The sequence below is a fragment of the Merops nubicus genome, unplaced genomic scaffold (assembly GCF_000691845.1).
Source record: "Merops nubicus isolate BGI_N331 unplaced genomic scaffold, ASM69184v1 scaffold2930, whole genome shotgun sequence".
In the NCBI taxonomy this organism is placed as follows: domain Eukaryota; kingdom Metazoa; phylum Chordata; class Aves; order Coraciiformes; family Meropidae; genus Merops; species Merops nubicus.
In genome coordinates this window covers 86,088-111,518 of record NW_008584651.1, presented here as the reverse complement: position 1 = coordinate 111,518, position 25,431 = coordinate 86,088, and the positions used below count along the sequence as shown (strand labels likewise).

The following is a 25,431-nucleotide window of genomic DNA, read 5'->3' as shown; positions in this document are numbered from 1 at the left end:
TTCTGACAAGTGCATATCACTTGCCCCTCTCTGAACATGGTTGTTTACGCCTCTCAAACTTGTCTGCAATCACTCAGGATAACATTCTGTCCCCCTGTATTTACAGTTAACTAGTGGATTTGAATAGCTACAGTTCTTGCTAATGTGAGTACACTGTTAATAGCTAATGTTTTGTTACATCAGCTGTCTGAGCACTGTGATACTTTATTTATGGTTTCACTGATCTGTAATGAACGATCACCTATACAGTATAAACTGTAGTCTGGGTGTTCTGGAGGTCTTACTCACCTCTACATCAAAGAGTGTTGAGCCATAGCCAGGCCATTCCTTAATCAAAGCCATATACTTTGCCATAGCCTGCTCCTGGTTCAGCCTCTGGAGTTTTTTCCACTTGTCAATAATACTAGTCCTGGAAGCTGAGATTTCCTCTTTGACCCACATGTCTAACATCTGATCCTCCTCAACCTTCTGTTTGCTGACAGAGCCACTGCGAAAACTCCTCCTCAAGGTTCCTTCAAGAAAGCTGGCTCGTTTCTTCTCGGCCTTCTCAGCTGCAGTGAACGTTTTGGTAGACTGGGTGATCCGAGACTTCAGCTTCTGCAGGGGGTAGACCTCCTCCATTGCTGGTATGCTGCTATGCAGGGTGTAATCCCCCTGAAGGTACTGAAGGCGCAGAGCTGCAAGGACCTGGAGGGTTTCTTCAGGAGCAGGATAATGTCCTCTAATCACTGCTTCATGAGCCTATCAAGAGGGAAAAAGTAGCTTTTTATGTACAAAGTTCATTCAGTTCAAAGTATTTCAGTTTTTGAAAGCACCAGGAGAGAAATGGAAGTAGATTTACTGCCAGGCAAACTCAGGACCTGAAATAAACAATCCATTAAGTAAATCACATGTAGTAAATCTTTTGGCAAATTTGTCAAGAGGGGGTTTACCAGAAGAACTGCAAGGCAACGGAAGAACTTGCTGAACAGGAACTATTGTTGCTAGTACAGTTATCGGTGAGCTCCCGTAAGAGCAACTGAACTCCTAAAAAGGAAAATAAAATGTAAAGGGGAGAAAATCAGGATCTAAACATCTGATGGGGAAGAAGCCATCTCTATTCAAGAGCACTAGGAAAAAATGGGTATCTAGTTTTGCTTACTGCTGTCACTAACCTGGGTGGGAAAATGGATGTTTCCAGCCAACCACGCAAAGCCCTAGGACAGCTTTATAATAAACCTTAACCTTACTGAGAGAAAACAGTAAATCCTCAATGATCACAAAGAAAGTTAGTAGAATGTTTATATATTATAGTGGTCTGTAGCATCAAGGATGAACTTTCTTAACTGGCTGAAAAAAGTCGACGCCTGACATGAGAAGCAGACAATTAGAAACAAAAAGAACAGAACTGATATTAGAATGTAATATCACCTCTTCAAGGGGTTCTGGCAACATTAATTGTAGAGATTGAATGTGCCATGCTTTGCAACAGAAATACTGTTGGTCTTGGCAAGACAAAATATTTGGCTAAACACAAGTCAGCACAGAATGCTGCAAAAGAACAATCTGCTTCAGTGCTTGGCTTAGCTGTTCATATGGAAAACTATCTAAGTCTGTCTCTTAAATCAATAATGTGAAATATTTGATGCAGAACTCTCATGGATTTTTTTCTTACTCTATGAATTTCATCTCAAAGCTGAAGCATTAACTAGCTGACTTCTCTATATGTAAAAACAGAGAGTCAGAATGGCAACATTTCTAAGACCTGTCAAGGCTACCTACAGCCCCTGTCCTTCAGCCAACAATAAGCAGTCCTGACTGAGCTACAGTAGTAGGCTCTGGAAGGAGATTTTTGGTAGACTCATGATGTAATATGGTGCCTTAAAACCTAAACTGTGAACAAGGAAGAAATACTCTATTACAGTGAAGATATTTCTGATCATGTGAAAGGGAAAAAGTCTTTTTATGTATGAAAATGGAAGTATGTTGGTTCTTACAACATCAGGCTTGCTTACCAACAGAACATCAGAGTCTTGGCATTGCAAACAGCCTTACACAGAAATCTTTATCTTGTCTCTACAGCTCACTTTACAGAAACTGCCCACTGGAAGAATTTTTAGCTATGTGCAATGTAGTAGGAAAGGAGGAGGTCAATCAACAATAGTAAATGCCATCAGTGAAGAGTTTCTGAGCAACCACAGGACTTCATACAAAAGAAATCCAGCTGCATTTAATTTTCATTACAAATCAATTTCACTTATTTTATATTTTGCAGATTGGCCTCCTTCTGAGCTCAGCACATGCACTGAGTGGACTCCCGCTCCTAATAGCTGCCTTAAAGTTACTGCTGAGACTTGACTCATTTGCCTTACTATGGTGCCTATGAAATCAGCTTTTGAAAAAAAAAAAAAAATGTTCTTCAATTAGTTCTGTACAGTTGCCAACACAGGTCTCTAATAATTAATTTGCTTGCCAGTTATGCATTTTCCTCTTTATTTCTTGCATTTATTACACAGAAGCATAATCAAAACTCTTGGTGCTACCTAGATCTCTTGCTTTTTTCCTCCTCTTAAAAGTGGCTCTGAATGGAACCCTTTGTCCTTTACCTGCTCAAACATAAAGGCAAATTCCACGCTGTCTTTTGGGACATTTTCTGTATCCAGGAAGCAGTAGAGCTTGAAGTAGAACTTCCAGTGCATCTCCCCAGCTTCAGCAGTGGCAGCAAGCCTGCACGGTTGTGTCAAGAGCGAGAGATCAGATCTATGAAATCAAATTCCTTTTTAAATTGTCACCTAAAGGGATCAGCTGAGTTTTGTTTTGTTACATCAGAATTTGGGTTAGAAACATTCAACCGTTTCTAACTCAAATTGTTATTAAACTTTTATTTATGGCTCAGTCAGGTGTTGATAAAAGCAACATTATTAAGCCCTGTTATAAAGTGTAATTGCATAACACCATAGACATTCCCTTTTCCCCCTATTATTTGGATAGAGAGGCTGATTGCCATGCCTGTAACATAGGATTGACAGACAGGAATTTGGGCTTGTATTACTTTTTTTTACTGTAGTGTTATGCGTAGTTTTGGTTTTACTGGGAGGAAAGACGTTGTGAGCTGTACTGTGGTGACCTCCATGTGAAGTTAAGTAACAGGCAGTCAGAAGAGCAACGGCTGCCTGGAGTTCAGCTCTCCCAGCACTGGGGCAACCACAGTGCTAGTAATGGTGAAAAAAATTGTACTAGTGGAAAAGAAAATGTGGAAATAGCGATGAGAAATATTACTCTACTGGTGTCTGCAGCAGGAAAACCAAACCCAAGTGAATAGGTGGCTCACTAATTGCTTTAAGAAAAAAAATAAAGATGCTTTTGTTTCAGAAATGGCCCTGTGTGTAATTGAGCTGTGTCACCACAAACAAGCAAGAGCAAGAGAAAATTCAGCATTATTGACATTGGAAATTGATTTAATTGCTACTTATTGGAGTGGTGAGAGAGGAGAGACACACTCACTTTTCAAACTTTGCCAAAACATCAGCAACAATGGTTCTGCTTTCAATTGCTTTATCAGTGGTTCCATTGTATTCAAACAAAGCAAACATATTTCTGCTGTCCTCCATGGCCAAACCACGAATTAACTTTTCAACCACCTAATGAAAAACAGCACGTGAAAAAAAAAAAAAAAACAACATAGCAGGGAAAAGCAGCACCACAGACTAGGACAAATAATTAGAAGAAAATTCAGAGCTAGGTCTTACATTAGGCTAAAAATGTTGCTAATGTTCTCATCAGCAGTATTAGCTGTTGTCAAATTCCACTTCAATTTTTATACTAAATAATGCTGATTCTTTCAGAATATCTATGTGCTATCACCTGGCAAGATAAAACCTATTTCATCAACTCAGCAAGAGTCTTCCATTTTAGGAAGCAATTTTGCTCTCATGCACACCAATATCTGTTGAAGATATTCCAATAACGCCTCCACTGAGTTGCTTAGTCTTTCCTGATATTTTTCCTGTAAGAGGGAACTACAGTTGGGTAATCCTCTGCAGAATAAAGACAATTTTTATAGCAGAGATCTCTTCAGAACATGCTGAGGGGTTGGTGGGACACTTCTGTAAGCCCTCCCTCCCTCCCCTGATAGACCAGTAGAGGAAACCAAAGTGTAACACTACTACTGCCTGGAACTGGAGCACGAAGGGAGTCTGTGAGTCTGTGTGCCAAAGTCGTTCTGTCACCACTTCTCACCTCTCCAGCTGTAGTGTGCGAGTTGATTGTAATCTTACAGGAGCCCCCACCATGGCAATAAACTGTGGATGTCATTTCCTGCCTGCTGATGAGAGCTTCTATTTCATCCCGTGATGGCACAAACTCTCTGCATTTGGTTTTCTTCAGAGATTCGTAAGTAAAAAGTGCATATTTCTCCATTTCAGTTCCTGGAAACTGGTCACGAACCCTGTGAGACAAATACGATCATTTTAAGCTGCTGGACTGTGAAATGCTAAGCTTCCTTATTTGAGAATTATTCTTCTTCCCTGAAAGTACTTCTGTATCCAGTGTGCTATCTAATTGATAAGCTCAAAGTTTCTCTTCACCGCCAAGGGAAGTGTTCTAACTTGTGCTCTACTGCAGGATATCTCATATACTTTCACCATTTTTGTTCTACAAACCTAACAGAAAGAAAAAACTGAACTATCTTTATAGCACTAATTACAAGAATCTTGTTATGACTCAGATCTGAGAGCAAGGTAACTATTAGAATCTTGTAATCAACTCCCCTTTTTGTCAACAACACTTGTTGAATGAAGACTAAACTGCACTAAGGTACTGCAGAAAAAAAGCAATAAAACATACCTGACTGCTCAGTTTTGTGGTAGTGTCACTTTGGATACCTGACTGTCCCTGCTTACTGCAGGGGGGTTGGACTAGGTGGCCTTTTGAGGTCCCTTCCCACTCAAAGCACTCTATGATTCTATCATTTCCATTCCTGATTTTCTTGAAGATTCTCTGAAGGCCTTAACTGTCCAGCAGCTAGTAGTATTATTATTATGAGTATTCACTAACAACTGTAATAAACTCAACTGTTAATTAGTGAAAGCTCTTGAATTTGGATAGCTGTCAGTACAGAGTGTTTCTGTAAGATTTCCAGTGATAAAATTTTAGCTTCATAGAGCTACTAGAGTTTAACTTATGCGATAAAGCACAGTGATTCGTGATCTACAAGGCACAAAAAGATGACTGGAAGATCACAGAACTGGTATAAGACAACTATGCATCTGTAAGATTGAAACCAACCCACAAATGTTACGTCAGCCCCATTTTTTTAACTAGGAGGCTGGTTTATGATCTGAGTTAAACTGAGAAAGTGAATCAATGTTGGATTTTTTAATTTTAACAGTTATATAAAGTGATTGGTATTCTTCGCTCATCATAAAATAATTAGATTGAGCAGAGTGATTGACAAAGTACATGCTCTAGCACAAATACAGCCAAGCCTTAAATTATTTATAATGGTTCGTTGTTGTTGGACTAACTTTCCTATTGACACACTCTGCATTCCTCTGCTGTATCACAGCCAGAGGAACTCTGCATTCAGGTTAATGCTGAACTGTCAATGATGACTTTTTTTTTAATGTTCACTAATATCTTAAAATTAGATTTGCAAACAGACACGTTTACCTCACGTCTTCAAATACGTAATGGTATTTTATGTGCATGATGCATACCTCATAAAACTAAGGTAAACAGGATGAAGAATTTTTAACAGGTTGATTTGGACAGTTGAGAATGGGACCTGGGAGTGTGGGCTGCAAGTCATTTCAGAAAGTTTATACAATTACAGAAGGCCCCCCTTTTGTCAATGTTAACAAATTGTGCATTCAGTTTTGTGGGATTGTGTTTGAATCTTCAAGTGAGAATAATTCCACCTAGATCAACTCATATACACTTTTCATACATCATTTTCTTCTTAGATTCATTGTTTGGCATAACCAGTTCACTAATGAATGCATGTTCGAGTCTCACTTTAAGATCCCTAAACACTGTTACAAGCTGTGCTGAAGAAAACAGAGTGAAGAAACTTCTTTTTTGCTTTAGTAGTTCAAAACTCCTCACCTTTTGAGATGGAACTTGAGATATTTGAGGATGCTGCGACTTGGCAGAAACGTGCAGCTCATGCAGGTGAGTATTTGCCAGCTATAGAGGTTCCCTGTGCTCCCAGGGTTAGGCACTTTATTGGTCTGCTTGATGAGCTGACAATAGAGCTCATCTCGGAGAGGTCGTAAATCATGTCCTGTTTGGAGGATCCCTTGGATTATAGGGATAGGATCAGACATAGACTCCAGCTGCTGTAAAGAATTAAATATCTTGATGGCTTCATCTTGCAGAGTTGTATACCCTTTGTCTTTGAGCACTACAAAAGAAAAATGGGGAGAAAGGTGCTTAGAGATATGAAGGAGAAAGCACCCAGGCTTAACACAGGAATGGCTTAATGCTATTCTGTGACCTGGGTTACCAAGATATTAGAATACATCTTTTCCATTTCAAATGTATGATGCAAACTCATTTCATGAGCTATTTTACTGTCGGGATTTCTACTGAATTTAATTAAATCCTGATTTGAAAATTGCTTACAACATAACTTTTTTGATGGAGAATCTTCCTTCCAAAGCAATCCATACTGCTTAAGTGTCTATCACTTTTTCAGTGTCAGAAGAAAGTGAAAATCTGACCGAATCCTAAGTGTGGTACAGTATGAGTGTGTTATGGAAAGTGACAAAGATACCTGGCATCACTTTTGTCCGCAGCAGCAGCATTTCAGTTAAAGCCAAAGAATACTGCTGAACTAAATCATTGCCCTGACACTGCAGCTTGCTTTCTGAGTGCAGAAAAAGGTGGCGATTGGCTTTGTACTACAGGTTATCAATGTGAGCCAACAGCTTTTAGAATTTACTTAAAAGAACCATGTGGTTCTTGGGTTCAAGAGATGGAGGAGATTTCTCTGATGTCTGAATCAGTTTGGCCTACTAACCACCAAAGCACAAAACAGTACAGACATGCGAAGTTTCTAACCTGACATTATACTACTGCAGAAAATAACTAGAATTCAATTGCAAGTCAAGGCAGTAACTGAGTATCTGTCTATCCAGGCAGCTACACTTAGCGTGGGGAGACTTTGGCAAGACTTCTGCCTCCGAGGGACCTCGCCGTCCCTGCCCATGGGGAGCAGAGTACAACTGTGCTGCACTGGACTAGGTGGCAACCAGCTCAGGGGACAACCAGCTCAGGGGCCAACAAGATCCAAACTGTGCCTTGCCACTATACCAGAGGAGCAGAAAGAGAGGGGAAAGGTTTCTCCTAGGATTTGATCTTCTTGTCATTTGAGTGGAAGGACAGCACGTGAGTTACGAGGAAGCCTTACCTTAAATACCTTAGCTTTTAACCAGCAGTGACCTCCCACCCTTCTCCTACAGATGTAACTTCTGACCTGAGTCACACCTTGGTTAATACACAGTTGCAAAATAAGATAGGGACACAAGATTCACAGCCATCAATAGCACTCAACCATTAATTCAAAACAGACTTTAAAGTTAGTGATTGAGCCAAGGATATTAAAACATAATTACACCTATTTCAGGAAGAAATGAAGCATTACTTTTTAAAACCATGTTCACTCAAATGTTGTTTGACATACATAGTGCTTCCCACCACAACTGGTAAAACCTACACTTGTTAATTGGAAGTTGTGGCTGCTGCAGCTCCCCACATGGGGTAGGATGCAACAACGATTTGAGGAGAATATGATTCAAGGAGATGGAATGAATTTGGTTTAGTTCTTTATTTCAGTGCAAGGGTTTTCAAACTCTGTTTTTTTCAGCTGTGCTGCTGAAGGTAACAAACCTATTACAGCAGCAACAGCAACCTCCCCTTCTGTAACACCCAAGCAGGAGCACTACAGGCCCATGACTCTGTGCTAGACCAAATGCTAGCCTCTACCCGCCCGATGGGAACAGGGAAACTTGCCTATTGGTATCATATATTTTGCCTCCTGTTACTTCACTGTTAGCCCATTGACTAGAAAGTCCCATCCTCTGGTTTAGTCTTTCATAAAGAAAAGTTTTTCTATGACTGAGAAACTTACAGTTCAGATTGATGTCCCCATAGGGCAGTGGCAGCAATGGTGAGTGCAAGGGGTGATGGGTGTAGCGCAGTATTGGGTTTCTCTTATAAATCTGTTCCACCACATCAGCATTCAGGCAGTTTTCCTGTTGGAGTAAGTAAAGAAACAAACACGATTTGGGCACCAGCATTAATGATAACGCAATGCTTTTTGCTCTTTGGCTTTGAATAAAATTGGTCATTAGTTTTACCATCACTATTTGGAGCCACATCCAGTTGTGGGTACTGTGGTTGCCATGGCACACTGTGGGCTATGAATGGTCAGTATCTGCTAACCTCAGGCCTTTTGCAAGCTTACTATATCTGTACCAACCAGAGAAGAGCTGCAGGACACAAAAACGAAGTTTCATAGTTTTTTTTTTTTTGATGTGTGTTCGTTTTACAATCAATTTTACTCCAGTATTTTGTAACTGGAATTAAGACACCTGTATTCAAGTTTTATTTAAAATTATTTCTTCAGCACAACTAATTGGCCTTTTCTGTTAGACACTACAGGGCCTACCATAACAAAATAGTCCAGAAAAACTATAAAACTGATGTACCCACTCTGATGTCTAAATACTGTTCCTAGACCAAGTTTGACAGATGTATGACCACTGTCTTCTATCAGTTTGGAACTTCCATATGTCTACTGCTTTGAAGAACAGCTTTCACAGTCTTGGAATTTAGGACACAATACTTCTTTTCCGTGAGAGAAGAGGAGGCACTCTAAAAGAAAAGTTAATAGCAGCTTTCCCCTCTTGCCTCCTGTTTTGGTCTCACCTGAGAATTATCTCCCTCTCTCCTGAAAGCACACTCAGGAACCTGCACACCGTGCTCTACTGCCAGCTAGAGCAACATTGCTCCCGTTACACAAACCAGTAAAGCTTGTTACTGTTTTCATGGAAAAAAGTTATCCCTCTTGCCCTCCAAGTTGTGCTTCATACTTTGCTCTTTTACTGTTTAGAAATAAATTCCTTTATCAGGTCAGCGAATACATTTAGGTTCCACAATTTCAGTCCATGTCATTGTGTGATTAAAACTGAATTTTCTGCTTTATTACACAATATGGCAAAGCCAACATAAAAAGGATTTAAATACCCATTCTTTCTCACCCCATGCCCTCCTGCTTGTGCCTACCTTAATATCCTGAATAAGCTGCTGAGTTGGAGTATCAATTGGTGCTTTTGTGTCAATCACGTTCTGGATGGCACTTGACCAGCGGGTCGCCTCATTAAGCAATTTTGTGTAGAGACGGTAGCAATGTTTGCGTCCGTATACTGTTACATTCCAATAACCTAGCACAACAGTAAAGATTATTAACCACAGAAGCTGTATATATAAAAATACCCCAACTTCTATCTGAACACAGCTGTAGTCCTGTCAGACCCCCAAGGGCTGCATTCTGGAACATGCTGGCAGTTCTGCAGGAACTCAGAACCTGTATGAGTAATTACGTATCATGTTACAGACACTGTGGTATTAAATGAGATTCTCTCCTTTAAAAAAAGCCTAGGAGTAAGCTCAGAGTACAATCACCAGCATTTTATCCAGTAATCTTAGTGAAAGAGACCATAAGACAACACTATGCAATGCTGTTAGCTGCTCCTGGGTTGTGGGCCCTACTTCTCCAGTCCTGTCCCAAGCAGGAAAATCTGCCACAGCCTCGCTTTGGATCCCAGAGTCTCTCTTTGCCTGTGGCACACGCACAAACAGGTATGAAGCATGAACTCTGTTAAAAAGTAATTAATTTCATCCCAATGAAGTGGCAGCTATGATAGGAAGAGCATTTCAGTTCAAACTCTCTCCACATCATTGTACAGGCTTTTTATGAAGCAGATTCAATTACAGAGAATCTATTCCATCTTTCACTAATGAGAGCCTCTTTGAAGCATCAGTGACTCCAATGAGATTATCCAGGGCTGTCAACAGTCGCTTCTCATTTGCGAACAGCCACTTCCGAGTTGAAAACCAGTTCTGAAAATGCACAGGGGAGCTGACTCAGGTGCAGGATGTAGGTGAGCACAGACTGGACTCCTCTTGAACTCCCTATACTTGCTCCACCAATGTTAGCCCTCATAGCTCCTCAGCACATAAAATAATGTATAGGGAGAACGCTACCCATGTGTCTTTCCCTAGGTCTTTGATTTGTAAGTGTTCACACTAACTTAAGAGCAGTGTCAGTCTATGCTAACTTTACTCCTGTATACAGTATTACCTCTGTTCTTCACTCAGTAATTCCCTGTAAAATGCCTCAGTGACTTAGGAACCCGGTTTTTGTCAAACTGCAACCATAATAACCCATTTAAAACATTCTTATGGTACTGTTTGTTGCATTACTAGGCAGTAGGACAGAAGGCAACTGAAAGCATATTTGAACCAGAGCAAACAATTACCTGTCTCTTTGAAGATTTTTTCATCGGGTGGGACCACTGAGCAGAGGCTGTTCAGGACCAGCGTGCCCAATTTCAAAGCATTTTTCTCTGAACTCTTGTAGTAGTCCAGAGAATTGTGCGTCAAAACAAACCAACGCTTCTTTAGTTTTAATGAAGACATCTTTGGGTTGTTCTTTACTTCCTTGTGTAGCCATCCTGTTAAAGACACAATTTGAGTCTCACTTTTTTTTTTTTTTTAAAACAGAGTTGGACACAATTAGGTTGCTAAGTTGCTAGATTGTTAGTTATATACTTTCAACAAAAACAAAAATATAATGTGAATTTTTTAACCCCAATAAATATTAAACAACTTCAAGTAAAATTCTTGGACAATGAAAGGATGAAGACAGAATAAACTTAATATGAAAACTTTCCAGCTTTGGTGTTTACCTAGAAAAATCATTTTGTCACCTTACAAAACCACTTTAGTCATCATTAAAGTGTTTTCTTACATGGCATAGCACGAGTATCATTTCAGCTGTATTAAATTGTGAGTAAACTCCACCATGCAAAGATAAGGCTCCACTACTACTATGCTAGCATACTACCCAGTCTGTATTGTGGGAACAATCTCTTTGAAGCTTAATGGATGATATTTCCTTTGTTACTGCCCCACTTATTTCTTACCCCTCACAATGAATTCTTGTCCCTCCACTCTAGTGTCCCCCTTTGACCTCTGGAGCAGTGTTATCCAGTGATGCATCTCTTCAGGAGTGTCAGCATTACAGTGAAGAACACGATTAGCAGTGATGATCACAAATGAATTAGGTCTATGAAAATAAATGAAGATTGAAAAAGCCTTTAAAATCAACATATGTCCTGTTTACCTCACTCACCATAAACACTGTCCATTGTTTGCATTTTCTATTCAGACAAATACTGTCCACCTCTAAAACACTTATTTCAACACCACTAAACCTAAAAAAAAAAAATGAACCATTTGAAAAGACTTGATTAGGTTTGATTCACACCAAAATACTAGGGCTCTGAATGGTGGGAAAGTTTACATTAAATTGCAGCTTGTCCTATCTCAAAGTAAATCTATGGTGAGAAAAACCTCCAATCGTTAATCAGCTTTGGATGTGAATCAGAACTCTGTTTCAGGGTCAGATCCATTTAGAGTCTCTGCTTCAGTAGCTACATTAGCTAAAACCAACTACAACTTACAAAGGTCTGTAGTGAAGCTGCATGTGAACACAGATTCTTTTATTTTTAATGCTGCGTGACCCAATTTGCAGAGAGTACAATCTATTTTTAATGAGAGTCTGGCTTTTACCCAATCCTACACCAAGATTCACTGAAGCATGGAGAACTAGCCCAAGTGAACTGTGCTGACAGCTCTCTGGATTAGAGGCAGGTTCTTCAGCCTACAAACACTTGCTTTAACCCTTTACCATTATTTTTTTCATCCTGGGATACATAGTTTTTTAGAGTTGTCTCAGCTGTAGAAAGTGGGAACGATGTAGTCTGGGCCACCCTATACACAAGAAGTTCATGGGCCTTCCTTTTGCAGTTCTTGCAAAGAAGGTAACTGGGTAGAAACTACAACCAATCAAAAAATCATTTATGGGGGTGGAGAGGTTCACCCAAATGTGACACCCTTCTCCAAAAGCAGTATGTGCCATGTAAAAGCTAGAAGGACCACAGGATAAAGAAAAAAGTATATAAAACTATTAGGAGGAAAAATTAGAAAACCGTGTGAAGGGAGGTGACAGTAAATCAAATAACATGAGACGTGGTAACTTAAAATTTATCTAAGAGTTACCTATGGCTAGTGCTCATTACAGCTAGTAATGTTCCATCACTGATTTAGACTTGGAGAACTAAAAAAAAAAAAAATGTGAAAAAAAAAAAAATCTGTGTGAAAAGTGCTTACAGGAGAAGTGCCTTTCTAACTTAAAATTCTGAAAGCTCTGGACATTTGTGTTGCATTGTTTTGGAAGCCTGTGCTTATAATCGTGGTTATTTGTGGTATCTACGTCTTGGCAGGCCAAGGACAAACCAGTACCTTAAACCCAGCTGCTTCACACATCCACTGAGGAGGCTGAATGAAGTCCTGCAGTGTAAGTAACACTTCACAGGCAGCAACCTTAGAACCAGAGTCGTAGCCTGAGCCAAGGCCATTTTTTCTCCTCCAAAATACTGTTACTAGTTCTAGAACTAAGAATATCCTGACTATTTTTTTATGGTTTGTTATCTTTTTTGTTAGGAGGCATTTTTATACTAGGAAATAATACTCATCCCTGTAGAATACAACATTCTTCCATGAGAAGCTGAACAGAAAAATGTTAACAGGAAGTGTTCTGCCTACTAAATTGCTAAAGGACTCAAAAAGAAGCTGTTCTTTTCCATGACCAGTGCTTGTATAAATGAAAGAAATACTTAAGTCTTCTACTTTTGGACCACTTTAGTAGCTGAACAGTTCATATTTGAAGCAGTATTGGGGGAAATGCCAACATTCCTATTCCATGTTTTAACATGTGTTTAGTACTATGAAGAGGGTGGCAATAACGAATCACTTTAATGCATGGTAGGTCAGTAGAATATAAAGACTAAAATATAAAGCATCCAATTTTGGCTACAGAAAGAAGGAAAAAAAAAAAGTCATCAGGCGTGGTTGTGACTTACCTATCTGGATTGTCAGCAGCACAGACAGAATCAATTAGTCCTACATCGAGCGTACCCTATAAACAAATATCCAACCAGAAAAGGAGGAAGACATTTACTATTGCATCACTCACAGTACTCTTCCCAGAGACAGCTGAAAGGAGCAGCACCTGTGATCAAGCAAAATGAACTGCAGATTTGGGCATCAGCTTCTCTTGGCCTTTAAAATTCTGAGGGGAAAACTAAGAGACTCAGATAAACAGCTCCAGTAAAAGATTACCTCTAGTTAAGCTAGAGGCAGCTCAAAAACTGCTTTTATTTTTCTATGCTTCCAATCTTCCTTGTATTTTTTGCTTAGATGTGCCATCCCAGTATAAATGGCATCCTCTCAGAGGAACCTTCTGAAGCCATTAAGCAGAAGTTTTCAGTTCTGTTTGCTTGGTATTAGGTTCTAAATGTATCCCATTGTACTGTAGTTTATGTCACACAGAATGTTAAATACAGGATCAGAGACATCTCAGATTTTCAACTTTTGGATTTTTCATTTACTCATTAACTGCATCTTTGGAAAACTTCAAACTCAAGCATACAGTGTGGTGTGATAGGGAACTGTACAAGAAAAAAAAAATATCCCCAAAAGCAACGCTCATTTTTCATCAAGATGAATGATGGGAGAGGAATCAGAAGTCAGACTCTCTTCTTGTTTAGCTAAAGGATCAACTACATGTAGCTTCTAGCAAGCCTCACAGCTACCACTGCATTTAAGGAATCCTAGGTTGTGACTCTCAGAAGCTGTGGCCACCACAGTGCCGCTGTTCTAAAAAGATCTGCTTTGAGAAGTTCTGCAGATTTAGACTTACCACAGCATTCTGTGGATTTGCCTGCTCATCATGCATCTCTCGGATCTCTTGCTCTGTGGACGCATGGACTTGACTCAGTACACTGAACCACTGGCTGTGGGGAGAAAGGCAGCAGTGTAGGTAAAACGTTGCTCCTGCATAAGCTTCCTGTCACCTTTATCCCGCAGAGATCTAGCACGTTCTACAGGTATTTGAAATTGCTTAAGATTCCTTTTGTCAACATGCACGAAAGCAGCAAGGCTCTATGTCAGTTCAAGTAACACCGGGTACAAGCAAGCGCCTCCAGATCTCCCAGCCAAGCTCATGTCATACCCTTCTTCCTGAAGAAAAACACCTGGTACAAAAAGTGGCATCTCTGAAAAGCCAGTATTAAGCACACTGGAACATCTGAGTGCTTAGAGAGTATTTATAACGCATTCCACACATTTTGTGTGGAAAAAAAAATACATAGCTACACACAATGCCTTTAATGGGAAGTCCAACCTTCAGATTTTAAATTCTGCTGCACTGACAGCATGACTGGTAATAGTTTCTTACAATGACACTTCTGCAAAGGCCACCCAAGTCCATTAAATCCTCTGTTGAAGCACAACTGAGAGGGCCAAAAGAAGAAAAACTCCAAGCAAATGTCTCTACATTTTTTTGTTCCCTAGGGAGCATTGGAAAATCCAGCTGCTGGAAGGACCTGTGAAGTTGAACCAGAGCCTAGTGGTGCCACTCCACTGGCCTTGTATATACCTACAACAGGAAACCTGGCAGGGAGGTTTCCAGCACTTTGCCCCCCCCCCCAAGTGCAGAGCAGCAATTGCGGGAAGATTTAATTCCAACCACACCTCCTGCTTCTGGGAAATCTCTGCCCTCCTAGCACTCCTATACGACAAAGCTCAACTGCTCTAAGCAATCCCACTGAAATTTGAGGGCAGAGCTTGGCCTGTTCGGCAGGTTCCTGAATGCCATTCTTTGAGATATGAATTTGCCATTCTAATGAAAACTACCTGGGGCCAAGTTTTCAAAGGGCTTAAAAACCCAGCCTTTAAAACTGACTCCTTATTCTCCTGTAGAGGCTCCTTCACCACCACCAGGATGAGGAAAAAAAAATATGCAAACCTACCAGATTTAAATACAAAGCTGTCTTTTCTGCAGTTGCTTATCACAGAATTTATGCCTAGGACACTGAAGTGCTGCCTCCTTAACTACAGCATTTAGAAGCCAACTGTTCCCTGTAACACAGACATCTGGAAACTCAGCTGCCAAAATGGCTTGAGAAAACCTGCGTAGTCTGTCAAACAGTAATGTCACTGCCATATCCTAAATGTTTTCTAATCCTATATAGGAACATATGCACATTTAGTACTAATTATTCCATTTTAAAGAACAATACGGAGCTTTCATAATTTAATGTAATTTTTGTGTAAACAATGAAAAAGAAATTAACCTTGGCACTTTGCAAAAGACAGAGGAAAATTTTACTCTCCTTTTGCTTTCTTCTCTCTTGGGACCTCCTTTGTCTTTCAGCAGAGTCCCAGAAACCAAGGACATGGAAAAAGAGCCTGGGAGTTTGAAAGGAATAAACCCTCAGCAATGGCTGCCTACTGAAGCATCCCTTCTTTCCTCAAATACTCGTCCACAATCAAAACAGTACCTTTTCTTTTAGGGCTGGTATGAGGTTTCTCTTGTTTTTTTTTTCCCCTTCATTTGAACAAGAAGCAGCCTAAAATCATGATCTAGCTCATGTACAAACTATTATTTTCAACAGCCGATCCAGAACAAACACAGTCCAATAATTTCGTACTTCACTTAACAATGCCAAACAGGAACGAGGTTTTGACTTAAGCTTAATCTGCAAATCCTTACACATCTCCCTCCTTAAGGTATTCTGGGGTGATTGAGAAAAAACATGAAATACACAGGTAAAAAATCATTTAATCTGGATAGCGTGTGATGTGTACTATACCAAACAATAGTGTATAGTGTCTCCTTCTCCATTTTAAGAATTAAAGAGTGAGCTGCATGACAAAAGTCTTTGTGATGATCATTTCTTATTGGTCCCTAGGGCATGTACACAAGTCTACCAGAAAAGACTTCAGTTAAGCCTTCATTTTAAAATACACTCGTATCACACGAGAATCTTAACAATAACTGTTGGAAAGCTCATAACTTATTTCAAGGGTAATTTTAAGGATGCCTACAAGAAGAAGAATGTTTCCACCTTGCACATGTTGCAAAATTATTATAGTCAGGGTCCTGTGATATGAAAAGGTATTATAGCTTTAAAAAGAACCAAATGTGAAGCAACTTTGAAAGCTTCAGAACAAAGTAGCTCAAGTGCTGTTGACACAGGCATCCTGTATTCTGGCCTTGGGGCAGCCAGGGAGCAGGTAATAAGCTTTGATTACTAAGTTTGCTTTATTTAAATGCTTGATTTTTACAGGCAAGCATATTATTATCTTGCACAAACTGTAGTGTGGGGATTTTTTAAATTTTTTTTTAAAGATACACTAACAACTGATCTGACAAGTCAAGCTTGCTCCTCACCTGCAAGCCTCCCCCTACAATCTGGTACAGAACCTTTAGCAACAAAAGCAAGACCCTTTATTAAATCAGAAGAAAGGGAAACACTCTCTTGCACGCTGATCTTATTCAGCCTAAAACCCAGTGACTACATTACAACTTTTATCTGAAAAAAATCTAGGCTCTGCTCTAGGCAAACAGATCCCAACTCTAAAGAAAAGTATTTGAAGCAGATTACTGGGTCTTAAGTATTGATTTAATCTATGGAACTAAATCCAGCAGGGTGATGTACACAACAAGCATCAATGGCTGATGCCTGTCTCTCTACAGATATGCTGTAAGCATCAATGGCTGATGCCTGTCTTTCTACAGATATGCTGTATTTCAGAAAGTTGTGAGTAATAAAAGGGTAACAGCGAAATTCCAGGCAAATTTTCACTGGCAGCCTGACTCTTCCCAGTCTTTTTCTTCTTGTTCTGCCACAAGTTTTTCTTCTCTACCAGCCTTTCAAAAAAAGTGATAAATGCACCATATTTAACACAGCCTGAATATTTTGTGACAGTAGGCAAACAAACTAATGACAAGCACAAATCAGGATGGCACAGAGGTTAAAAAGGGAAAAAAAGCTCGGTGACTTTCGTACCTTGCATCCTCAGGAGACTCAGCAATTAAGTGGTAGGTCCTATCACCCATTACTAGATCAATACCATTTTCTTTGCCAGTATTATCAACAATCTCTCTGAAAAGAAGAAAATGGCAAGAGATTGTTAACATTTTGAAAATTCTGTCCTGTTGAGAGGCTCACAAACTACTGAGACTTATAATAACAGCAGTCAGTGTTAATCAGGTACATCTGCAAGACTCACAATGTGATTTATCAGACAGTATTAATTCACCAAACGACAGTTGCGTTTTCTGCCTATACAGTACAAACAGTCCAACTATTATGAATGTCACTATACCATGTTCACTATTCTGCTATTGTTTTAACAAGAACTAAAGAAAAAGCATTATCAAACCTCAAGACAGGCAAGGATAACCGAGTTAAGGAATGACTACAGTTCTGAACTGACTACATATCCAAGCAATTTTTGGAGTAGTAAAAAGAAAGCTCTTAAAGATGATAAACAAAAAGCAAGCAAGACTTGGATTAGTGATTCTGTTTGGTTGTGAGTCAGCAAAAAGACAATTCCAAACATGACTTCCAGAAAAAAAGCTGAGCACTCATCTGTTGAAAATTGCACATTTCTGATTTGTAGATTGGACACCTAAGTATTGATATATTAATCACGAAACACAACGCATGAGATTTTTAAGGAGTAATTTAAGTATTGCATTAGATTTCCCTGAAGCTTAAGAAATCAACCTCATTTCTTTATGCTGTTATACAGCATTTGTCTGAAGCTTATTATTTCCTTAACTAGCTATACTTCCTTATCAGCTGTAATATTCTCATAAATATCTATCCCTACTTATCCTATAAACAACATGTGCAAGCTCTGCTTATCAAACTCATGAGGACAATTTATCTATTAAAACAAAAACCTGTAATTCTGTCTTGTTTTCTTTAGCTTGGCTTCCTCGCCTCCCAGTAACAGTGTCCAACAGGATACCTTCCTGTTCTGTGCTTTAAGTGAATCAGCCTAGGATTTATTTAATTTGGATGGGGTCCCTAATATGGAGTGGTGAAATAAATATGTAGGTCACACGGTATGTCAGGAATGCACTCGGTGACTGTTAAAGTTACCTAGAAAATCTATTGCTTTTTTCTCACGACATGCAGCTGTTTAAATCCAAGTACCCCTCCTTTTAGCTATTTTATACATAAATAGCCATTGATTGAACCTACAGTTCAAGTTAGGTTCAACAACCTTTACCTAACAATTTTAAAGGTAGATTCAGCAAAGAACTTCTATAGGGCACAGTCAGTGAAACTATGTGGTGACAAGAAAAAAAGGAAGTTTAAATACATTAGAAAAAAAAAATCTAAATAAATGTTATGGTACATGAGACAGAGTCAAATTCAGTTACAACAAAAGAAATCTGGTAGGAACTTCAGTCTCTATTCAGAGATGTACTTAACAGTCAGCAAGCCATTGGTTTTACAAGAGCAAGTCAGGATGCTCACTGAAAATAGTTACTTTGTGCTGCCTGAAATCAGACTCAAGCCAGGACTTCCAAGGAAAAGATTAAACTTTTGATTTAGTTTAAGTACTCTGTTAAACTAACAAAATAAAATGGATAGCTGCAGTTACCAGGAGCTGAGTGGAATCAAGTGTTATAGCTATTTCTATGTTTCTCTACCTTGGTATGAAGCTTACCTACACTTTTATACAGAAATGAGACTACCAATATTAGCACACTCTAATTTTTAAATTAGTTAGATAATCCATAAATTCATAACACATAATGACTGTTTAAAAGGAAAAACGCCATCACTTAGAAAACTTTTTTGATGCATGCTTCAGGAAGCATAGAATTTTAAGCCACAAGGAACTTAATTTAGCAAGAAAGACGTTATTAGGTTTAGTAATTTTTTTTTTAATTAACATACACATTTTAAAGACTTTTCTACCACTACCACTATTTCAAACATGAAAAAAAATTGTACATGCATACAAAAGATACAGCTTTGACCTATGCTAATTTAAATACATTCAGGGCCTATTAATTCCACCCTTTTCATTCTAGGTTTGCCTGCAGCTACAGACTTGGCAACATGCCCCAAATTGCCTTGGGAATCTTTACAGACTAAGTAGTCTGGGAGAAAGCATATATGGGTTCATCACAGCAGCAGCTTTCTGAAGTACTTGGCACTTGCTTAGCTCTGGAGCAGTCTGTGGACTTAGGAGAGAGCCAAGTAAGGACAACAGTGGCTTTCAGTAACTTCATCACACACACTCTCAAGCTTACACACACACAATTTGAAGGCAAAGCACTCAACACCTTCCCAGATTAAGCACCAGGAAGCATTTAGGAAGAACTACGGCTAACACATAAACTCATATAAACCTACTTGGCTGTTCGGACATCAATGGCACCCTTGAGCTTCTCTTCACTGTCATTTTCAAAGTACATCAACCTGGACTGCCTGAGAACAAACCATCGTTTCTTCCAGTTCCTTCTGGAAAGTGTAGATGATCCACCTCCCTTTTTGTGAAGCCAGCCCTGCTTAAGTGCTTCCTGCTTGGAACGAAACCACAAGAAGGTCTCATCTTTCAGGACACACCAGCGTCTCTTCCATGTGTTTATTAAGCCACCTGGCAAAAGAGACAGATGTGGGCTTATACACAGTGAAAACAAACAATTATATTATAAAACAGAAGCTGTGACCAAACCAACGCTGGAAGATGCTGACCATCAACACCACAGTTAAACTCAGTTTCTACTGTAAGCCACAAAACCAAAGATCTTGTTTTTACATATCCTTAAGGCCACCAATATTGTTGGCAATGTAAAGACCCCTAAGTTATGACACATCTTCACAGAACAGAAACATATATGTAACATATATTTAATTATATACACTTATACATAACATATAATTATAATAAATTATTTTAAATTCTTACTGGATATGAGAATCAGATCTTCAACACTGTTTTCAACTTATCTCAATGAAAATCTAAGAAAAGTTTAGTGTTAAACTCTTTCCAATGTCCAGGTTATTAGGAGATAAGGTGCAAATCAAGCTCACAAAGCTTGAAGATGCTATACTTAGAGTAGAAGATACACCAGTGTGAGCTCTGTCATTCCAAACTGTGGCTTTACCAGAAACCATACACCTTGCACTGTAGTTACACCAGTCATAAAAGCCTTAACCAAACCAATACATTCCTGTCATTCCACAAAAACTTACTGCTAACTATGTTGGAAATGTAAATGAAATGTAGCTGTGCCTACATTCATCACTGTTCCTATTCCAGGAAACCAAGTTATGCTACAGTGATGGGTTTCACACAAGGACTTGGCTAGATTATAATTTACTATCAATCATCAGAAAACAAAACCAAGAATCTTAACCAGAGAACTCCTGTGTACGTTCTTCACATACCCTTCTCTGTGCCTTTTGAATCAAAAATGAAAGTTGACTGAGGTCAGTAAAACTGGTCAGCAATGTAGAATGCTGTCTATGTTAGAAGGTTTTTGAGACAGGAATCAGCTTCCCTCAAGCTCTGGTACTATTTGACTTTGCAAGTTATTTTGCTATATTTATACTGGGTATTCCATTGTTTATGAACCAGCAAAGATGTAAAATGAAACAAAGGCAGCCCAAAATGCTGATGTTCCTTTGCAAAGGAGAAAAACAATTCAATCTAAGTTACTTTTCCATCACGCTTTGAAACGTAAGAACACAGTCTAACTCCACTAGAACTGGAGGACAATGTATAACGGACATTTCCCGTTACTCTGTGCGTTTAGTGACTTCTGATCGACGCAGTACCTTTCATGTACAGAAAGCTGTGAAAGTAGGGCAGGCTCACACAGCTATAGACCGAGTCCCTCCGGTAGGAAAGCTCATCATCTGTATCAAACCTTGAGTCAAAATCTTCTTCACTGTCTTCAAACTACAGAGGAAAGAAGATAAAGGTGAATTGACCTCTCAGGGAAGAGTTTAGATTAAATTGGTTTAGAAGTCTTCAGCTAAAACATTTTATGATGTATTGGAAGGACATGAGTCCTCGTTGTACTTTGTCCAGCTAACAATGGGAGGAGCACGCTGTAGTAAGTTGCAGCTTGAACTGTTTGATGACATGCCAGCCCTAACACCATGTAACAAACCTACGGACCTGCTCTGCCGCTGCTCAGGAAAGCTGGCCCCTTGCAAGAGCGTGGCCAGGGTATGCTGCACTGTGCTGCCTCCCAACAGCTTAGCAAAGGCTTGACAAAGAAACACACTCCACAAGCTGCAGTAATAGCCTTCCTCCATCCTCACCCCAAAGAAAAATGTGCATTTCTGCTTTGTCTCCAACATACGTCCAGAGTCGTGCAAAAGGAAAGGGCCCACAACAGCTAAAAGTATCCTCCTCTTGGGCAAGAACTGTCAACTTGTCTCTGGCTGCTTTTCATTACCTCCACTGCAACAGATATTTTCATGTTAACATTTTCCTTCTAAATACATCAGTATTGCTGAAATACTTTTTCACTTTCCCAATCAGACAGTTTTACAGAAGTATTCTGTGAGTGGCAGAGGAAATCTCATTCTTCCAAAAGATATTTGTAGGAGCAAAGCCCACGGCGTGCTCGGTAAACAGCAATGGAAAAGAGCTCCTCAGTGAGAGCGTCTGCCTCAGTAATATTAACAGTTGCCATTGTGTGACATTTACTCTCCAAGTAATCTCAAAATGCATCCAGCATTTCAGGCACTTCTGCAAGCACCCTATTCCTCTGTGCTGTTGCAACTCACACGCGTAACAAGCTGTTTTTTCTGAAATCAATTCTCCACCACACTACCTGGTATCCTAACTCCAAACACACACACACAGAGAAGAATTCTGCTTATGAAGAGCATCCAAGTCCATGCACTGAGTGCCTCACTAAATGATGTGCAGTTTTGCATTAAAACAGAGAGAACCATATCCTTGCATTTAGCTTAGTACTGCAAGCAGCATCTCTGCTACCTCTAACCCCAACGCACTCACCCCAGTGGCACCTAGATGGCAACAGGCAACTGTGGCCATACGCAGTGCAAGCAAGTCAAACTACACAGCACAGACATTTGAGACAACACCTACGGTGACCCTATGGCTGCACTATCAATTATTAGATAATAAAAGCAATGATACTTACCGAAGACTGAGCTCCTTCAGAGCTAAATCGGTATGCTCCAGAGCTATTGTATGTCCCCACTGAACATCGGTAGTCTGGTGACCACTGGCTGCTGTGTGAATTGGAGAAGGTTACACTGCTACCAGAAGTAATAGCACCATCTTCGTAATCGTCTTGGTCGTAATCATAGTCTCCATCGGGAGAAATAAGTTCAACAGAATTTGGGGGTCTACAATTTTCTGGCATGCAGTATGTGGATTCACCACTTGAAGAGTTGTGGAGACTGGCAGTATCGTGGGAAGGAGGTATAATAGCAGGAATTGTTGGCACCACGGTATCGTTCATATAGGGATCCTCTTCTGAGGAATCATCGCTTGTTCTGATGCCACTGGTCCTTTGATCAGAATGACCATGCTCGCTTGGGTTGGGTGAATCCTTAAATGCATCATCATCAGCTTCAAAGCCCTCATCTACCTCCTCCTCAGGATATGGCTGGCTGAAGTTAAAATTGGGCTTTTCACTGCAGGCATTTCCAGTCTGTTCAGTCAGCTCCGCAGGAAACCTGTTGCCCACAGAGAGAGACTTCTCAATGTTTCGGACACATTCATCAATCTCATCAAAGTTCAGAGATTCTAGGAACTCCTGGGCTGCTCGACATGCTTCGTCCTCAAGCCGCCGGAGTTCCTCGTCTCGAAGCTGCTGCAGCCTCTGTAATGAAGCCTCTGTCAAGGACAGCTCCTGCTGCTTCTTCACACGCTGCAGGTCTTCAATTTCTTTTTCCAAACGCAGGATTTCTTCTACCTGCCTGCTTTCTTTCTGCTTTTCCACCTCTTGCTTCAGCTCTGCCTCCTTCTGGGCCTTCTGAATGGCAGCTAGTTCCTGCCTCTTTCTCTCTTCTTCAGCCTGCATTCAAAATAAAATTTTAAAAAATTAAAATAAAAGCTCCTCAATGCAAGATTTCTTTGAAAAATGTATTTATTTCTAATGCAGTATGGTCCTACTATGCTGTTCATTTAAAAGGAGCCATATCCCTACACCAGAAATGAAAGAAAGAGAAAAATGAAAGCATGATTACATTTGCTCTCAGATACTGAAAAGCTCAAGTACATGCAAAAAGTTCAGTCTTTGCCAGAAAATAAATGAAGCATGAGGTGAAAGAAATTTCCATGCAAACAACTGTATCGAGTTTCCTTTGGCATTGTCTGCCAGCTCCTGTAGTAAGTTTAGTTTAAAGGCCACAGATGCCTTTTATTTTTATAATGGCTGGGTTGAGATACTCAAATAAATGGCCTGTCTGAAAGCACTGAAAATATCAGTTACCTGCTGGGCGAGACGCTCTGCTTCTTGCCTTTGCCTTTCCCTAAAAGTCAGGGAAGAAAAGAGGTTAGTAAATCAAGCTCAGCATACGCTCATCACATATCTTTGCTAAGGCAATAGCTCAGCTTACAGAGATCATCTGACATGTGGAAAAGACGGACAAAAATAAGGTCACCGAGGATACGTTTGCCAAGATGAAGCTGCCAGGACAGCTATGTGCATCTTCGAGCAAAAGCAGCAGAGGTTTTCAAAATCACTTGATGAGGATAGCCCGGAATAAAGGCTATTCAGAACAAAAGCTAGTATGGCAGAGACAGGACAGTGATGTAGGACAGCATACTGCACCTTTCTTCCTCCTCTTTTCTTCTTTTCTCCTCTTGTTTCCTCCTGTCCTCCAGCCGCTCCCTGTACACGCGCCGCGCGAGCTGGCCTCGCCACTGCTTCTGAAGGACTATGGCTGCTCTCTTCAGGCACAGGAACTTCTTCCTACCACTGAATGCTCTGTAGTTCTTCTGTATCACGACCACATAGTAGAGAACCTTTCTATACCGCTTTCTGGGAGGGAAAACAAAACAAAACAAATTTTTAAGGAAACAAAGAAGTAGTGAGCAGTTGCTAGAGGTCTTCCCATGGTGACCTGCAATAATGAGCCCACGCTGGTAAAACAATTCATTATTTCTAGCTCTGTGATGGTTTCTTCATTCTTGTTCACATTCTCCTCCTTTTGAGTGGAAAGAAATTCATTTATACGATAGTGAGTGCTGTGTCTTCATTAAGGAAACTCACATTACCCATTTTACATGTTTTTATGCCCATGACAAAGAAACACTAAAAGGACAGCTCTGTGTGCACACATGTGGAGAAAGAATGTACATAGACAGTCATCCCACATGTCTGGAAGGAAGGATCATGAACATTAAGATAGCTCTGTCATTATAAAAGGAACATAGTTTTTAAGTAACTATACTAGTCAGAATATAAGGACAGAACTAATATACACATGAAGAGAACTTACTATATTATGCAAACAAGTTTCCTTAAACTGTCCTCAACTGATTTGTAGAAAAAGCAGAGAAATAAACAGGATGAACAACTCCACCTAACACATAATGCATGAAGCCAAGTAAACAAGTGAAATATTCCTTGGTTACCTAAGGTTATAGCTCTTTAAGAACCCAACTGAATAGTTTTATTTGCCCTCTCTTGTCTTACCATGATGAAGCACAGATAAACCTGAATCTCAGCTGGTAACATGGGGCAGCCCACAAGGTGCCAGCCAGCTAGAGTTGCTGCCATGGATCTAATGCTACGATATGGATACTGGCTGACCTCCAAACTTCCATACTGTCCTCTTTATTACTTCAAAACAATTCAAACTCCATTTTGTTATACTCATGGGTCTGGCAAAGATACCAGCTGGCATTTTCAAAGGCGAATTACAGGACTTGGATGCTTGGTTCCTAGGAAAAGTTAAGAATTGTGCTGGAAGGATTTAAGTCCATGACATCCCACCCATCTAGTCCAAAGTTAGATTATTAATATTCTCATCTAGTCACTTACCGAGCTACATAACCCAAGATGTGTGCTCGGATAACCATTGCTGCCTTGGTGACTTCCACCTCTCGCTGCTTCTCCAACTTGTGTTCCAAGGACTCTCGGAGAAACACCTAAACAAGAAAACTTCTGGCTTAACAACTTCTGGAGAGCATGATATATAAAAGAAGAGAGTGCTGCCCATCTCAGTTCAAGCAGCAAGCCTCAGCTTTGAATTTAGTAAAACTTACCATTTCCTGAACAAGAAAGAA

General features: G+C 39.9%; 1 protein-coding gene across 1 annotated transcript in view; it reads right to left on the bottom strand.

The window, feature by feature from the left end:
- Window positions 1–288: 288 nt before the first annotated feature.
- Window positions 289–25,431, bottom strand: part of MYO10 (myosin X) — a gene marked incomplete at its 3' end in the record, with an annotated part of 87,141 nt that continues 61,998 nt past the window's right edge. Inside the window, exons 20-37 of the mRNA XM_008944802.1 lie at window positions 25,187–25,293; window positions 23,972–24,181; window positions 23,630–23,669; window positions 22,331–23,212; window positions 20,985–21,108; window positions 19,557–19,800; window positions 17,184–17,279; window positions 14,030–14,123; window positions 13,191–13,246; window positions 11,190–11,332; window positions 10,524–10,718; window positions 9,268–9,425; window positions 8,111–8,234; window positions 6,085–6,382; window positions 4,219–4,426; window positions 3,484–3,620; window positions 2,586–2,706; window positions 289–741 (exon numbers count right to left, since the gene is read on the bottom strand). Coding sequence (XP_008943050.1) covers window positions 289–741; window positions 2,586–2,706; window positions 3,484–3,620; window positions 4,219–4,426; window positions 6,085–6,382; window positions 8,111–8,234; window positions 9,268–9,425; window positions 10,524–10,718; window positions 11,190–11,332; window positions 13,191–13,246; window positions 14,030–14,123; window positions 17,184–17,279; window positions 19,557–19,800; window positions 20,985–21,108; window positions 22,331–23,212; window positions 23,630–23,669; window positions 23,972–24,181; window positions 25,187–25,293 — 3,690 coding nt within the window. The remainder of the gene's footprint in view (window positions 742–2,585; window positions 2,707–3,483; window positions 3,621–4,218; window positions 4,427–6,084; window positions 6,383–8,110; window positions 8,235–9,267; window positions 9,426–10,523; window positions 10,719–11,189; window positions 11,333–13,190; window positions 13,247–14,029; window positions 14,124–17,183; window positions 17,280–19,556; window positions 19,801–20,984; window positions 21,109–22,330; window positions 23,213–23,629; window positions 23,670–23,971; window positions 24,182–25,186; window positions 25,294–25,431) is intronic.